Below are 17,868 nucleotides of genomic sequence, written 5' to 3' on the forward strand. Positions count from 1 at the left end.
TGGCAAACAATCAGAAATCGGCTTCTGGTTTTGTGCCCAACTGGTCAGATGGTTTGTCATTGACCTGATTGCTCATAATCCTACCATGGATAAGCGACGTGAATAATGGCCCGAGTAGTTTCCATCTGTGAGTCAATGCCCTGACCATGGAAGACCCACTGTTGGTCCTCCAAATAGTCTGGATGGGAAATCATTGGAATCCATCCACGTATGTGGGCTTGGGTGGCAAACTTATATGGTGGTGATAACTTCAGCTGATCTTTACTTGCTTCAGGTTATGGAGTTCAGGTTCAGGAGTATGCATGGCTGTATAAAGGGGCAAATATAACAACCGATTGGTATTAAGGGCCAACTTGTTTTACCAGCAGGACCTTCCTAATCTGAAAATATTATTTTGCTTGGATGTTAGAGTTTTGCCATCATCTTTGAGAGTAGAATATGGTATATTTCCTCTGAAAACATCACCATCACCATCTTTGCAGTAGACCCTCTGACACATCTACAGTAGGTTGGTTTCTAAAGACTGTGACGAGGCAAAACTTTATATATTATATATTTATATATATATTGATATATATATTTATATTCCATACACATGTACTGTATGAGCTTCTGGTATTAGACTAACAACATTCGTTCCGCTGCACTGAAATCCCAAACACCGTGGGTAGACCTGGTTTACCTTTACCATGTTGGATTACAGAACCCTTCTCCTCCTCTCCTTAAAAAAGGAGAGCAAAGTTTCCTGTTTTCAGCAGTTACAACTTCATTAGGACTCACAACCTGTTTGCAATTTCTGAGTTGCCGTATTAGTATGTGGCATTATGAGTTTGCAGAATTATTGGCTGTTCATCTGGTGTTTTTACAAACTTGCGCCATTTTTTTTCCAGCTAAATAAATCATTGCAATACATTTATGCAAATTATTCTGCTTGCCAATTTATGTGTTGAAAGAAGTTTTAATGTTTTGCCTAAATTATATAAATTATAAAAAAAATACCATGGATCGAATAATTCAGTTTATATCAGATTATCCCCCATTCCAATAATCGGTATACTCATTCTACTGCCTAAACCTAACTCCATGCATATACCATTACAGGTATGTATTGCTGTCTGCAACCATGCTGTGATAGTTTACCCTTATTTTCTGACAGATGTCACTGGGGCAGTAGTGAGGTGGAAGTGCAGGAAAATGGTTCTTGGCTTGAGTCGTACTTTATTGTTCTTGCATCTAACTCATCATTTATTTTTACCTTCTTGATATGTTCCATGTTTGATATTTTCAGTTTGCTAATGATTTGAATTTTGCTAAGAGAGTTGAGGGCTCCTCGGGGGTGGGGGATGAGTTGGAGGTTCAGATTGCCTGCTTTCTCATTGGTTGCATTTAATGCTGTTTTTTCTCTACTGATATATGCCAATATTTTTATATTACATCAATGAAAGCATAGATCTGTTTATGTGTATGGTATTGCCAGTAAAGGTGTGATTTTTGTTTTATTTGTTATTGGTGAATGGATGACTGGCCCCTTATTGGTTCATCAATTAGGTTGTGATTAAATCAAACCTGTACCTTTTTCTAGGAAGCCCAATACTGCAGCTTTTATTTAATACTTCCTGTTCTTTCACTCTATTTTGGTACTGGGGGCAAAAAGAACTCCCCAGGTGTATGTAGGAGCATGTGACTTGCACCCTTTTCCCATCTTGTGTTGGTACCTAACCAATAGTGTTTTGGCCCCCAGTGCTGTCACACGGAGGCTGGGGAGCATCACTAGTTCTGGATAAACTCCTTTTTCGTGAATTGGACCTTACACTTGGCTACCTGGCTCAATAAAGCGGCAATGGCATGAAGGGAAACTATGTGCCACTGTTATTGCATCAATTAAAGAGAACATGTTGTATTGCCCCAGATAAGCAAGGCAAAGGTTTACTTTAGGTAACATATTTCCTGCATTTATTTTTTTTCAGATATGAAATGCCTGCAGCAAAATCTCACATCTCATGGTGTGTTCAAATGTCAGTGACAATTATGTGTCAAAAGCAACCATACCTATTCTCAAAAAGCAACTTGCTGTGCTTGGCGTTTCAAATACAAGTTATAATTGATTTATTTTATAATAACTCCTGCAGAATGGCTAAATACACAAATAAAATATACATAAGGAAGGTGTTTGAACTAGCAAAGGATTTGGTGTTTCTGTAAATCCAATTTGAGATTTTGCAGCAAGTCTAATGTTTTGCACTGGCCAGTAGCAGGGTGGAGATGGAAAGGATAAGCAGCAGACTGATCAGCTCATCTCTTTTCTGCTTTCCCTTCTCCCATTCTGTGCTTCACTGTACAAGCACTGCAAATATCAAAGCTAGCCAGTCAGTTGCATTTAAGGCTTCTGCATACTACTGCACCATGCCAACACGTTTTCATGCAGAAACTATTGTTTTACCATAGTGCATGGCAAAGCACAATGTTTGCCTTGGGGTGCTGGGTTGGCAAACATTGGTAATGTCACCCCCAAACACACCCTGCGCTTTAAAAAATGCAGCATGCACCGCCTTTGTGTGAAATGAGCTGTGTTTGCCAACCTATTTATTTAAATGGACTATCCGAACTCAATGCAGTGCACAGCTATGGTGTGAACAAGTGCTGGTTTACACTAGTGCATTATTGAAACACACAGCGGCATGCACTAGTGTGCTAAAATGCAATTCATTGTTATTAGTACATTATGGTGCAATGCCATGCAATGAGCTTGCAAAAAACGCAGCATGAACCTACATTTGTATATGATGTGTTGCATTGGGCAACCTATTCAAATGAATTGATTGCTCTAACGCAATGCACTACTATTTCCACAATGCAGCTAATTGTCCTAATATTAATTATGCCTTACTCACATTGCATGCAGTTTAAACAAATATATTTAATTGTATATGATTACAGAGCTGTATTCATTTGTGTTTTTCTGGCTGGAGGGCAGCTTTAAGATGGCTCTTCTAATGGCACCCAACCACCACCATAAATTATGACAGATCATGTAAACCTTTAAAACACAACAGATATAAGACATTCAGGTTCCAGTCTGTATAAACACTATAAATGTGTCACATTGCCCTGAGTACTATTTTTAATTTAGCTTCCAAGCTCATGAAATAAAATCATCCGCACATTCCGTGCACTGACTGCATTTGTAATTCTACAAAGCTAATACCCATAATGCCGTGTCATTACCGAGAAGAGATTTAATTCCCAGCCATAAACCTGCATATAGAACATACTCTTTATAGATATATTTTTGCCAAGATTTTTATTATACATTTTGATAACAAAAATAAATTCATATTTAATGATGAATTTACAACGATGGAAAACGATGACACAATCTGCAAAAATAAATACTGACAATAATTAAATGTAACAGCATCCCTCAGCACTATAATCAAAAATGTGATTTTCATTTACACCGTCCCATAGACGTTGAGGGTGGCCGTACAATTAGATCATTTTTGGTAACGTTGCTTCATCTTTGAGCATTTTCAGTATTTTGGTGGTAAAGTGGACAAAAGCCCTGTAGGTTGACCACACAGGACAGATTTGCTCCAATGGGGAGACAGATTGCATTAAGTATGAGATTCTTCTTGATTCTGTTGGTGTTGGGAGTTCCACTTTAACAAACCAACATCTGTAGGTGAATAGAAAGAGGTGGTTGCATAGATTTTCAGTATGCTGAAAATACCTGCAACAATTTTTTAATGGCCATTCCAACAAAAACTGTTATGTAACGGAGTTATGAGCAAGTTCTGATGGCCGTGGCAGCAATACCTTTTGGCTAAGTTTGCAGCCCCACCAATTGTGTATATTACCAGCGCATTATATAGAATCCTAAAGGAAACATGGACTTCATGGCAAAACAATGAATGCGGGACATCAGACTTAAATATAGGAATCTGTCTCGTGACCCAACCTTTTGATAATGTGACCATACAGAACCAAGCCCGTGCCATTTGGTTACTATTGCCAAATTTTGAAACTTAGAAAAAAATGAAATTTTGCATAATGTTGGAATAGAATTAGGGGTTGGCATGCCACAATACTCGGGGATTGTAAGAGTATTACTTTGCTATACAGTCTTCCAATTTTGCATAATACAAATTAAAAAAATTTGTAAAAGTTTTCAAGCACAGGTTATATCCAAATTGGAATTAAGGTGAACACGCACTAACCGTTGCATATATAGGATGTGATAAAAGAAAGCCAGGGGAAGGTTTGGTCCAACAATGTGGGCCTGGGATAGAAGTACCAGTTTTCCAATGAGTGATTGTTGATGGAGCAACGTATACAGGTGCAGCCTTGTTTAGTGTATGGGCATGGACATGGTGCCTTCAGGGCTTATGCTGTTTCATATGATGAGGCTTTTTGTGAATTTTGTCTGTTAAAATTGCTCTATTCTTCCAAAGGGAATTTTTCAGTTCATGTTCCTTCCCAGGGCCCAAATAATAGGCAGCGGACATACAACATGCTCTTAAGATGAATATAGCCTGCTGCACTGGTCTGTGATGATGTTACAGTCCTCTGTGACCTAATCCATAAAGCAAAACCATGTTTGTGTATTTCCAATAAAACCCCCCTGTGGTTCCTCCTTCCAGCCCATGTCTTTACAGGACACAGCAATGACGTAAAGGGCTGGGGGATAGAATGGAGAGGACATGCATTGAATATTCCTGGAAATGCTGAATGCTGGAACACTGGAATGGAGAAAAACATTCGGCACGGTTCTGCCAAAGTGGTGAGGAAAATACTTCCCATTAAATTTTTGTATGCAATGGATTGGGTCACTTTAATAATTTATTATTCTCACACCACAAAGAGTATAAATAGAGCCTTGCAGTAACTCACGCTATCACATGTTTTGTGCCGTGGTGAGAATGCGAATAAATGGCCCAAAACTAAAAAGCTTCATTTATTTCTCTCAGTGAAATTCCCCCGCAGTACAGTTCTAGATACATCATGGGTCCTTTGTGCACACAAGTGAAATACAGAAAAAAAGTTTGCTTTTAGCACTCGTGACGACAAAAAGTATTTTATTTGTTTTTTTTTTTATTTTTTTACACTTTTTTTTATACAGAATGTGTAACAAAAAATAATCTGTAGACGTAAAATATTTGATGTGGCAGCAAAGTGTGAGAAGCAGCAAAACTGGTGTGGAAACTCTAATACTTTTTTTTCTTCTTTGCATATTGGCTCAAACTAAACTTTGGAGCCATTTTATTGTGGCAAGTGAACATTAAGTATATGGGCAAGTGAGACTGAATGGTGCAATGGTATTTAAGTATAACACCACCCAAGAGTTTTGGACAAGAAAATTATTGTTGGAAGCCATTGCATGCTTCAGATGACCAGCACCCAACCATAGGTGAAATACAGGCTTTGGGGTGGACAAACCTTTTATGAAATTTAAGATTTCTGCTTCTGAAAAACAAATACTGGGTAGACTGACCATTTAATAATACATCTGTATTTCTTTTTGGAATCTATTTTTGTTTTATGTTCCCCTGATATTGGCATTTTGTTTCTCCATGAATGGCATCATCGTAGGGGAGGTCTTTTTAATAACCATCAACCAATAGCTTGTAAAAAGGTCCTACAACCCGTAGATCCTAATTTGTTGGCTTGCCCCCATTGGAATCTACTGATAAACACCTTTACAAGGTTTACAAACAATTTTTGAACTTGTAGGTCCCATAAATTAAAAAAAAAAAAAATTAACATACCATGAAGGTTGGGTGTTTATAGACTGGACCGATAATGCAGGAAACGTAATAACAACCCAGGTGAACAGAAGACTAAGTTCCCCAACTTACAACCTCACTTACATTACCCCCATCTCAAAATTACCTATAACTATAATACCTGTTACCGAACTACTCGCCACTGTGACTTACAAACATTCCTATTTTTGTCCCTGCTTGTAAAATGCTCAACCCCTGTGTAGATGTGTGGACAGTCAGACAATAACTTTCTAACTCTCCCTAAAAATTAGTTGTGGGAGTTGATCTTTAACTTAATCTACGCTCCTGTCAAGGTCTGCATTATGGAGAACTACTCATACTTGGGGTCCATACTAAACTTCGCCCCCCCATTGGAGAAGATTTCCAACACCTACTGTCCCCATGACAGATGGGAAGTCTGGGACAAAGATGGCAACAGAAACCTACTTTGGTTCTATCCCATCTACACTCTTTCCAAAATAAAGGTGTTGGCTGGGGTTAGGCATTGTGCTGCCAATACACTAGATAATTTCCCTATACCCATAACTATGTAGCGTGAGGGCCTAAGTTATTGGATATATATTTATGCTGCATAGATGTTGGCAAAGTTTGCTGGGAAAACCAGTTAGTGTCTATGGCCAGCAAAAGGATAAAGAAAAGGGGACGGTAATGGGTGCCCCACTCAGCCCTTGCATTCCATTGCAAGTGTTTGGTACGGTAAGGGGGTATGCCATGAATATTGTTTTCCATTCATTATCCATTCAAAACAATGTTTTCATGCCACATAAACCGAGTATTTTGTGTTTTGTTTTCCTTACCTACGTGACAGAAAACTCTTTAGAAAACAGAAAAGTAGAAGGCATATCAGACATGTAATAGGAATCCCTAAATATATGATCCTTTGCTAACTTTAGGAAGAATTCCAATCAAGACACAAATTCAGAAAGTACGAAAAGGGCACCCAGTCCCTTCAGTTTTAAATACAGAAACTTCAAAAACCTGAGCCTGCAGTTTGTGGATTTGACTATAAATCCTACGGTGAGAGCTTGTTATAAGTACTCACCATATAGCCAATGACTTGGTTATAAAAGAAAACCTGTACTGGTGAAGTCGCGTAGGTTTCCATCACTGACTTCTCCTAGTGATAGTTCTAGATGCCTGGCTATCAAGGTAATTACAAAACATCCATACTCTCTGGTTTCCTGGACCAGGCAGTTTAGGATTTTTGATTTTTTACTTTTGGTGTTTTTGCTTTTCATTAACATATGAACAATAAAAAAAAAGCCAGGCATCTAGAATTTTCAGGAAGATGGCCTTCAAATCAGGATCAGCAACCTTCATATTTTGTTTGCTACAGGTTTCCTTCAAATTTTTTAAAGCTTATACATTACAATGCCAATACTTGCATATAAATATTTTCTGATGGTGTTCATTCTGATTGGAATTCTCCCTAAGCATATGTTAATTACATCCTAACCAACTGATATCCTATACAGATTCATCAATCCACAGCCAATGCACTCTTATATGCCATTCTTTTCTAGAATACTGTTTAGGTATATGCAATGCTACTCCATTTTCTATTAAACCACACTAGGCCCAAACCTAAGGAAAAGTCTACAATGCCCATAGCAATCTGATCCCCGCTACGAAAAATCTCTTCGGTTGCTATGGACAAGGAGAGTTTTTTTGTTTTTTTATTCCCTACAAAATAAAGTGACCATTGAGCTCCCCTTAACCATCCTATATGCAATATAGATGGCAAGGGGGTTAAGCAATAGTAGGAAATTCCGGTATAAAATAATAAAAAAAATAACACACCATTTTTGATAGTACAGACTGAAAAGTCCATAATATACCTCCTAATAGCTGCAGAAAAAAACAAAATTAGGATAGGAATGTCCAGCTTCAATGCTTTGATATCCTAATCTGACCAAAATACGGATTTCAGGGTTCTAAAAAGGAGGACGGTACCACCGGAACTGTAGGTAGGCCATATAACTGACAGCATTTAAAAGAACTGTGCTGCCCATAGAAACTATCTAGCTTCTGCCTTTCAGTCGGATCTAGATGCAGCAAAGGGAGAAACGAGTTGTCATTTGCTAGGGACAGCACAGTTCGGTTCTAAATATGGAGGCCCATGCTTTAAAGTGGAGGTTTCCTTGAAGTCTTGTTTTATACCCTGAACAGAAGCCATATTCCTTGCTGTAACTTGTAAATGACCCCTTAACTGATATTTTTTTTATTTTTTTGTTTATAAATGTTTTTTGTTTTTTAAATGTTTTTTCATTGGTAAGATACCAGACAGTTTGTTAGACAAATACCCTTGGTGTAATGTCCAAAACAGGCCCTGCGGTAATATTCTGATATCCCCATACCATAGTGGTACAAGGTCTGTCGACCAGTGTGAAGCGTCTAATACCCAATTTGTAATCCTTATCCATGGGCGATTGCAGAAGCCCTCTTTTGGTCAGAAAGCAGGCCACCTTCCGTCGCTTGCTGGCCAGACGAAATCTTCAGGCACGGTAATCCTTGCTATAGGCATGTAGACGGCAAGTTGTTCAGAGGCAACGGCAGCAAATTTGCAAAGAGCCGGCTGCCATGTTCCTTGGTGAGTTTTCTTGGTTCAGATCAGCTCTTGCATGTAGGTCCGCTCACTTTTTGCACCCAAAAACCTTTGGAATATTATACATATTTGAAGCAGCAAAATAAAGATTTCAATCCACGACTGATTGTCTCCAATACAAACTTCATAAAGTTTTTTTATCCTTCATGTATATGCATATATACACACATACCTTTTTTTATATATTATATATATATTTATCTGCTTCTTGCAATTCAAAGAAACAATGGTACATCGGTGCAAGGGGTTTGTCATCAAACGAAGGATGAAAATCCAGCAATGGGGGCCCGGGACGTAGGGGCGAGGCTGCTAGGTGGGCGGTATATGGGGTTTTGCTGGCTCGGAGCCTGTTGAGGTGTTGGAGTCCGACTGGGTTTTTGCCTGTACAGGCTGCCCTGGTTGCTGCTGTTGCTGTTGGGTATGATACAGTGTTCAGAGTCCTCCAGGTCGGTATCTGTGTAGTTGTAGGCATGCGCCCGCGATATGCCCTTTTGCTGCCGTCGCCAGGAGTTGTAGTAAGTTGGGTCGCTGATGTAATGGTTGACAAAGGAATGGCTCTTCTGCTGGCTCTGCTCCACTTCGTATTCGCTGTCGCTGCCCTGTACACAAAACCAAAACAAGAATCTTGTTACTCGCATCACAATCTAACCAAAACTCTTTTTTTAAACTGGTATTTCTCAAACTTTTTAACATGCAGGGAACCCCTTAAAATACCTTTCAGGTCTACAAGGTACCCCTTGCTTTAATTACTATCTCCACAGCTCACAGTATATTTAGTGTGGTGGTCATTGGAAACCATGTCTCTTACATTGATGGCCATCAGGAAGAATGTCACCCTTAAAGATAGCCAAAAAGATAATTGGTGTCTGTTAAACTGACCTGCAAGAGAACCAAATTTATCATTGCTCAAGGAACCCCCAGCAATCTCTCGAGGAACCCTAGGCTTCCAGAGGATTAAGAGAAACACTGGTTTTAGCACTGTGCCCAGAAAGCTTACACTCTAATGCCCTACCACCTCCACCACCACCACCACCTCCACCTCCATTTACCCATCAGCAAAAATACCAGATGATGTTTAATACATTTTTGGAATCCTTACTTAAAACAATGAGAAATCCAGGTTTTATGTATTCCCAGTCCAAATTTTTCTAGATGGAGAATAGGTGTTTCTAGAAAAGCTTTCAGAAGGATGAGGAATGTTTTGAATGTTTTGCCAACCCAAAGCACAAGATCACAGCTGTGTTTTCAGTCTAAATAATGTTTGATGCTGGCGCCTTGGCTAATGGGGAGAGATAAACCTGATAGGTTTGGCCTAAGCTTTTCACAAGCCAAGTGCACTGAATAAATCAGCGGGGGTCTGCGTAAGGACCACCTGTACTAAGACAAGGATGGTGTATGGATTGCTGAGCTCTGTCCAGCTGTCATACTGGACTGGAAGGAGCTCAAGAACAACAACTACTCAATAAGGTAAAAGATATCGGGACCTGTCTTGAAATCTCCACACACTGATTGAGGTTTTGTAATGGTTTAAAATCTAAACTTTTTAGTTTTGTTTTTGAATGGGGGCAATGGGTTATTGAGGTTAGGACTGGTGAGCACAAGCAGATTTTACCCTTAATTTTGGGAACCATTGGAATGAGGTTTTGCACAGCCACTTATACAAGAATCTATCTTTCTATCTAAGAAGAAAGACACATCAGAAAGTTTTGAATTGGGATTGGATTTCATTGATTGATTTGTATACTTTAGATTGATATTTACCAACACAACTAATCTAGCCACATCCATTCAGAAAGCCAAAAAATCTATTGCTGATTGCCCCTTAGATCAGCAGAAAAAAAAAACAGTTTTTGGGTTTCCAATTCAACGTGGATAGATCAGACATGTTGGTAAAAAAAAACAATAAAACATGTGTATGGACAGTCAGGTCAAACTTGATCAGTATTATGATCACTTTCTACTTGAAAAAAACAATTGGAAGAGCAGAATATGATCCATTTGCAAATCTGTTCGTGTGTGGGTGAACATTCATTCAACATTTTGTGCAGGGCCAAATATTGGGCATATCCTAAAGTATGTGAACCCTGGTATAGTGCTTTCAGTTAGTGTCTACCTCTATACTGCCCCCCCCCCTTATAGTGCCCTTCGTGTCCCCCAATAATGCCCCTCGAGTATAGGTGAACATTATAACTTAAAAAACCTAGATTTTTTGCACCTTCAACCAGGAAAAACAGAACCGCTATGCCATTGCAAATAGATAACGAACGCTTCTAGTTAGAACTCTTCTGGCTGACTCTAGCACCGGCATAAGGTTGCCCTCACAAAAAATATGATTTGTACGGTACGTTCCCTTATTTCCTTGACATCATTCAGTGAATTGCTGGTTTGGGCACGTATAAAGCATTTTTGGCTTCTTCTGCTATTACCAGGTCACTATAGAGCTCTACCATGTTCTCCTGCAGCAAAAACCTAAAGCGGCTGCTTGCCATGCCAGCAGTTACCATTTAAAAAAACAGCCTTGGCTAGGAAGTGCTGGAATAAACCATGACACGGCGTCCTGCGTCTAGATGGAATGGAGAATAATCACGTGGCTGCGTTTTCTGACAGCAGAAACAGTGAGTGAGATATTGCAGAACACAAGCATGTACCTGCACAATAGCTGGCAGTACAAACATGCCTTTCTCTGGGCCTTGTCATGGAGAGCCGGGGATTAGCACAGTGTGTGCGTACGGGATTGTGAGAGCTGTTTCTTGTTTGACTTGGGGAAGGCGCGGTCTGTTTATCCAGCCGGCTTGTAGAAAATAGTAGCGTTCCCATAGTAATGGCATTTTACTCTGACCGAGCAGAAGACGTTAGTAACTCTGAGCAAGCCTTGGCACCGATGCCCGCTCCTCCCCCTTGAAAAAAACAGGCAGCAGCATTCACTACAAGGCCCGTATAAAGACTTGGCCAATGATGTTTGTATTGAGAGGGCTGTAAGAAGAACAAGGGGACGGGAAAATACTGCGGCTTATTAGCCCTTGGATGGGGGTGGCTGCATTTGAAATAAAATCCGTTATCCTAGCTACCTTTAGTAAACTACTAAAGAGGCTCTGTTTAATGGAGATGAAAAGCAGCTTGTAGTTCAAATCAGATTTGCAACCTAGAATGACAACGCTTCACCTCTACAGTAAAGTACAGAGTGTTGTCACCCTCAAAACTGTTTAGCATTTGTATGGGACTGGTGGGGAGTTAGTTAGGACTTGTATCGGGTTTGTACTGCTTTGTGTCACCTCTCGAGAGATTCACTCGAGTTCTTTTACCTGGTGACCGTTGCCACTTGGATTAACAGTGTTGGGAAATTTTTGGATGTCATTTAAGCAGCAAGTGAAAGGGGAAATCTTTAAATGTGGACACTTCTTTAGTCTGAAAACAATTCTCACTGTATTTTGTTGAATGTTATATATGATATAATGTAAACCAAAATCTCCCCCATGGGAGATTTGGTGCAAAACATAGGAGGGGTGGTTGCACGTAAAAACCAGAAGATCTGGGGCACCAATGTAGGGGAAGATGTGCACTATGTAGTAGGATGGTCTTGACAGATTGTGAGCAGGGTCAAATAATAAGCATATCTTAAAAGTATGTGTACCCTGTTATAAAGCTTTAAGTAAGTGTCTAACTGCATAGTACCCCCCCCCCCCCCCTCCTTATCGTGCCCTCTGCAAGGCTGGCATCAGATCATGCTGGTGAATGTATTTACTTCTCCACTCCTGCAGGAACCTCACCTTGCCACCACATTTGCCAAGGTCCTTCTTTTGTGTCTGTCTTCTCTGCTACCCATCCATATCATTAAATGAACATGACACTAAGGTTAAGGGGAAGAGATGACTTTAAAAGAACCCAGATGGCGGTGCAACATGCTGGTACGTGTAATACCTCCCATGTTCCTGCTTGCAGCGCCATCTGGGTATGCCCACTATTTGACCCTGCTGCCAGCTGTGCAAGGAATAGGGAGACCTTTGTGCCACTTATGTAGAATACGAGTAGTGGCCCATTCACTATCCATTCTGAATTCAGGACGGTCCCCGACCCAGCTTTAATGTTTTTACTGCAGCAGAGGAAAGCAAGGTCATGAATTTGGCTTTACTGACAGAGGTGTGCAGATTACAGGCTGAACAGTGTTAAATGCAAATTCAGCTGTTTGCCAACGGTTCCTCTACAAGTACTAAAATACACACACGCAGTAAATATTCCTGTTGCGCATAGACTAATAAAATTGTGCAATAGCAGTCAGTTATGTTGCCTGTAAACAAGAGCAGATAAGTTCCCTGGAGCGAGTGGCTAAGTTACTGGTCAGAGGTCGGAGTATAGTGTTTCTCTCTGAGCCAAGAAAACTAGAAAAGTGCCAAAGTCCTTTTATTTATCTTGGCCTTTTGTGGCATTTTTTATATCGATTGCACTGTTGTCTTGGAGGTGGGAGGGGTGCCTGCAGTTCTGACTCATAAAGGAATAATGCCCCCGAAACTGGCAGTGCATCCAGGAGCAATACCAAGGTCTTGGGTGGAAACATCAGCAGTATATGGCAAAAGCTACCTTGATGGATTTTCCTAAAATGTGTCAATCCAAAATGTATTCATCGATTTAGTAGAAACCTGGTGGGCTAAGTCGGCCCCAGTGCATGAGCGCTCTTTGCCATAATTCTTATGTTGGGACCCCTTCATTATGGGAGCAGCAGACCAGGAACCAATAGAGCCAATGAAGTTTAAATTTAAAGCAACATTGGTGCTAGATATTAAAGAAATAGTGGTTTAACGCTCCAACATTCACCAAGCAACTTTTTATGACCCTGAAATTAAACTTGTGACATTGAAATTAACAAAAAAGAGACGTCAATAGTTTACATGCGAGCTAGACAGGTACTTGGTATTTCTAGGAAAAGCTATTTTCAGTTTTCACAGCTGTGTCATGCCTGACGGCTTACAAGTTCCGAAGCAGACAATGCAGTGTGGCTCCATGCAAGCCACAAAGATGCAAGGAAGGGGTTAAGAAGAACCGCAGAGGGATTAAGCCAAACACTGCTGTTTGTACTGATCTTTTGTATTCCATCCTCCACCGAGACAGTGTCATCCTCCATCGCCCTGAAGAACTATTCTACAAGGGAAGGGTTCACAGACTTTGTGGGCAAATCTCTGTTGTTCTTATCAAGCCATTTCCAAAATGATGGTTTCCTTATTGTCTGAAGTTTATCAAACACTTGTTCGCTCACACCCTTCACAATGTGCGTTCACACCGGGAACTCCCAACAACCTCAGAAGATTGGCTTACATGGGGACAATGGTTGCCATTGTGTTCTTTCTGGAGCAACCTGGTCTCTTTGTGCACCCGTTTAATTTTGTTAGCATATCACCTTAACATTAGAGCACAACCAAGGCCACATTAAAAAAAGAAAACCATTGATCGCCATCCCTTTTGTAAGTTAAAAGTGGAACTAACGTCTCACTTTGCAAATTGGAGATCAGAGAGGTGTTTTTTTGCAGAAAGGGACAGGCAATGTCCCATTCTTCAATACCTAAACTTACCTGCCTGATTTCTGCACAGCTGTCAAATTTTGCTGAGTTGCACATGTGTAGCTCAGCATTGGATTTCCAAGGACACCCTGGAAGCCCGGCTTCCCTTTTCGGGTGCTGCACGGAGTAAACTCCTGCAAGCCTGTGCAGGAGTTATCGCATCCCAGCACAGCCAATCAAGATGGCCATAGATCAGAATGTGGAAGAGAAGGAAAAAGATGGTGGCAGGAGGTATTGACTGGGTTTAGTTTTGCTATAATACTAGTGCAAGACCTACATCCACATTATTAGGATGGGACCTGGTCTCTGCTATAGAGGTACCTGCCCACATTAAAGCCCTGGAGATTGGAAAACTGGGCACAAGGCAATGATTTAGGGTAAGGATTGGTGTCTGTTAAGTGCAAACTTCCTACAATCAGAGGTGGGGACTTTTTTTCCCTTTGTTTTGCCCAACTGGTCTCAGGCCTGGCATGAGAATGCAAAGGGGGCCTGCAAACATGCTCTGCACATACGGGGCTTGTTCAGTCCTATGGATTGGGGAATGTGCTGCACATTCCCTAAATAGAAAATGACCACCTCCAGTCAGCATGCTAAATGATGTTGACTTCTAAAGGCAACATGTGTACTTGAATTCTCACACACACCTCCCAGAGGACTCTGACATTGCTCTGGGCTTTCCTGGGCACAATGCATGTAGACATGCCAAGATGGCCAGGATGGAAATCCCTAAAAAAAAAAAATTCCCTCACCTGTGAATCTGATACCTCCGAGGGCTTTTCGGTCAGACTCCCACTCTCGGTAGGAATGAGATCATTATATTTTGCCACATCCTCATCTGAATAATGAAGGCTTCCAGGACTAGGACGGGGTGGGGATCTGCAAAAAAAAAAAAAATGTAAGAATTTATTGGAGAAAAGTTTTACCCACTGGCACGGCTCAGATTGTTTAAACTCCAGGCAGCTCTCTTCCTGTACACTGAACTAAAATCCTCTGTGCATTACAGAAAACCTCCCCCAATGTCATGAAGATTATAAGTTAAGGTGTTCTGTAGTCTTGTTCTTTTGCTGACAACGCTGATATTCCAAAGATTTAGTATAGTGTGTAACTGTGACATATCCCTGCAGTGAATTTGCAGACACAGTTGAACATTATACCAACCTGATTTCCAGTTGTTTCTTGGGGATTGGACAAGCCACTGTTATATAAACCTATAGAGGAAATTGTGAGTATTGGCTGAAGATTAGCAAATAATGTTATTTAACAAGGATTTAGGCCTGAAATTGACTCAGTCAAGATAATCTATATCAAATTTAATCCCATTAGGCAGCCCCCTCTGGGAATATAATTTCTATGTCCAAGGAGCATTTGGTTAATTAGCCGCCAAGCCTTTCAGTTCTCTCCCCATGCCAGCCTGTGACACTCTAGCCGGCCTCTCTCTCTCTTCTTCTTCGTCTCATAAGTGCTTTTACTGTAATGTTCCTAACAGAGGAGCCTTTGTGGCTCAGCCAGCGGGAGGACCGAGCTGAACGCTGCCGCAACGAGACTGGAATATCAACAAGCAAAAACAACTTTATATCGCGGCGTGTTCTATGCTAGCCTCTTCACCATGGAGTGGACGCACTCAGCACTGAAACAGTGCCGACTTTATTTATGAATGTGCATTAACCCATCGGGCGATGCACTAGGCGGCGACGGGCATTCACTCACCTCAGCCGTTTGACATAATCTGCCTAATGAGGGGCACTGAGAAAAGAGGTCACGATAACCAAAAAAAAAACTTGGTATGAATTTATCATTTCAAGGACCCTGTTTAGCGACATTTCTCTAATAATGGAGTTACATTTCCATTTTGGACCTGGATGGCTGATCTTGAGTGGTTGATATAAACCTTATTCAGCAATCTTATATATTATTATCATATAATAACAAAGTAAGCAATTCATTTATGGTCAACAAGCCCAAAAGGAAACAAAACAGGCAAGCATGCATTGACTTGGCTGGACCTGTTCAAAGGAGTCTCATAGATTTCAATGGGATCATCGCTGATCTCTGATAACTCCTCATAAAAGTCTACAGGGTTGTGATGGGAAGGCACAGATTAAGGTAAAGCCGCATACACATATGCAATATTAGTCGTTGGAAAGGATCTTTTACAATCCTTTCCAAAGACTATTATTGCACAATGCATGAACGAGAGCTGTACATATAGAACCGTTCTGGAGAGAAAGGGGGAGAGCGACGCAGCAGCTCCCCGTTGCGCGCTTTCCCCCTTTCCTTGCATTAGGATCGTTCGTCATTCATTGCCGTGGATCCGCCAGGACGGTCATTCGGAAGATGAATGACGCGCACTGTACACACTTTAGATTCCTGTCCAATATCGGCCCTGAGACGATTATTGGACGAGAACCATTGGAACTGTGTATGTAGCTTAAGTATGCATCTGTGCAGAGGCAAGGTGGGTTAGGTTTAATTAGGCAAAGGAGGCAAAAGGGATTTAAAACAAGTACACTTTCCTTTGATCCATAACTTTATTGTAACGTTTAATTTAAATGGACCCCCCAATTCCCCATAATATATATTTATGTTTTAATGCTTTCAGTTTTATTTATTTGCTATATTTTGGACCCAGTGATGCCATTGGTAGGTCTCTATTTTTTTCTACATATTTATTACAAATCAAAGCTGCAGGGTAAGGGGTACTAGGGTGCTGCACAAAAAAATTACAGTAGCACATTGTATTCTATTACAAATGCAGATGCTTTCTGACTAATACTGATTTGAAGTATTTTTGTTTTAATATCACGGAGGCCTTATAAGGGAGATTTTACACCATCACAATCGATTTTTTCCAGATTGCCCTTAACAGTGTTCACCCCAGCTCCTCTTAGCTGGGCGCACCACCAGGCACTTTTCAGTAACCAGTCAGTAGTTTTTGGGTGGTTACTGAAGAGTTGGGTCATAATGCCACCCACCTACAGCTTCTTTCCACTCAGCTTCAAAAGATTTCTAGGTTGAAGACTGCATAATCTATAAAACTGTTCACATCAATGTGTTGATTATGTGAAAAAAACTGAATGGACAAAATGATAGGGATATTCCTAAACAGAAAACCCAAATGGCCTATAACAACACTATAAAACACATACACTATAGTAAGGATCTCTCTCTGCTTCCTGTACCATCAATCAACTTTAGGGTTCCAGTTCCAAGTTTCTGACTTGTGGTCATACATTTTTTATCATGGTCTTCTGTATGTTGGAAGCAGTATGTATGGTAATCCAGAAGGTGTGTTCCAGGATGGTTGGGAAACCCCCCAATCTAAAAGAATACGGATATGCTACCAGGAAGCTTGGTCTGCAATGCACTGAGCCATTCAAATATTTCTATTTTGCATTTAATTTGTAACATCGTGAAGAATCCAACAAATGGACCTTCTGTTGGTGCAATAACTGCTTGGTCACTGCTCCAAGCTTTGATGGACAACAATTCAATGTGCTATATAAAAAAAAAATTCTCACCTCGTGTAAATACCATTTTTCCTGCAAAAAGAATTCTTCATCGACAGCCGCCGGTTGTTCAGTTCTAGCGCTGGGAAACGACTCTCGTCCAAGCTGACCATCTCACCGTGACCCAGCGTGCTGTTTTTGGGGTTGCAGCCTGAGCAGAAAGAGGGACAATGTCAGGAAGGAACATAGAGATAGAAATGGTTCACGGCAGATTGACCAGATCTCTCACCTGAATCTGATTTTTTGGCATACTTCTTGCTCTGTCCCCGGATAATTAAAGCAAACACCAGGAGGAGGATGAAGATAAGGCCAATGAGAGCAATGACAACCAGGAACCACCACTCCTCGTAGAAAGGGTTGGCTTTTGTGGCTGGAAGATGATGATACAGAATAATTGAAAGGTTAGCAAAAACTATGAAACATTT

General features: G+C 40.7%; 1 protein-coding gene across 2 annotated transcripts in view; it reads right to left on the reverse strand.

Moving 5' to 3' along the window:
* Positions 1–3,305: 3,305 nt before the first annotated feature.
* The window catches only part of SDK2 (sidekick cell adhesion molecule 2), a 388,895-nt gene continuing 374,332 nt past the window's right edge, over positions 3,306–17,868 (reverse strand). For both annotated transcript variants that reach the window (XM_072403472.1, XM_072403471.1), the window contains 4 exons: positions 17,673–17,813; positions 17,456–17,594; positions 14,687–14,813; positions 3,306–8,987 (listed from right to left, as the gene is read on the reverse strand). In XM_072403472.1, the coding sequence (XP_072259573.1) occupies positions 8,643–8,987; positions 14,687–14,813; positions 17,456–17,594; positions 17,673–17,813 (752 nt within the window). In that variant the 3' untranslated portion in view covers positions 3,306–8,642. The remainder of the gene's footprint in view (positions 8,988–14,686; positions 14,814–17,455; positions 17,595–17,672; positions 17,814–17,868) is intronic.

This window comes from Pyxicephalus adspersus, chromosome 3 (genome assembly GCF_032062135.1).
Source record: "Pyxicephalus adspersus chromosome 3, UCB_Pads_2.0, whole genome shotgun sequence".
NCBI lineage: Eukaryota > Metazoa > Chordata > Amphibia > Anura > Pyxicephalidae > Pyxicephalus > Pyxicephalus adspersus.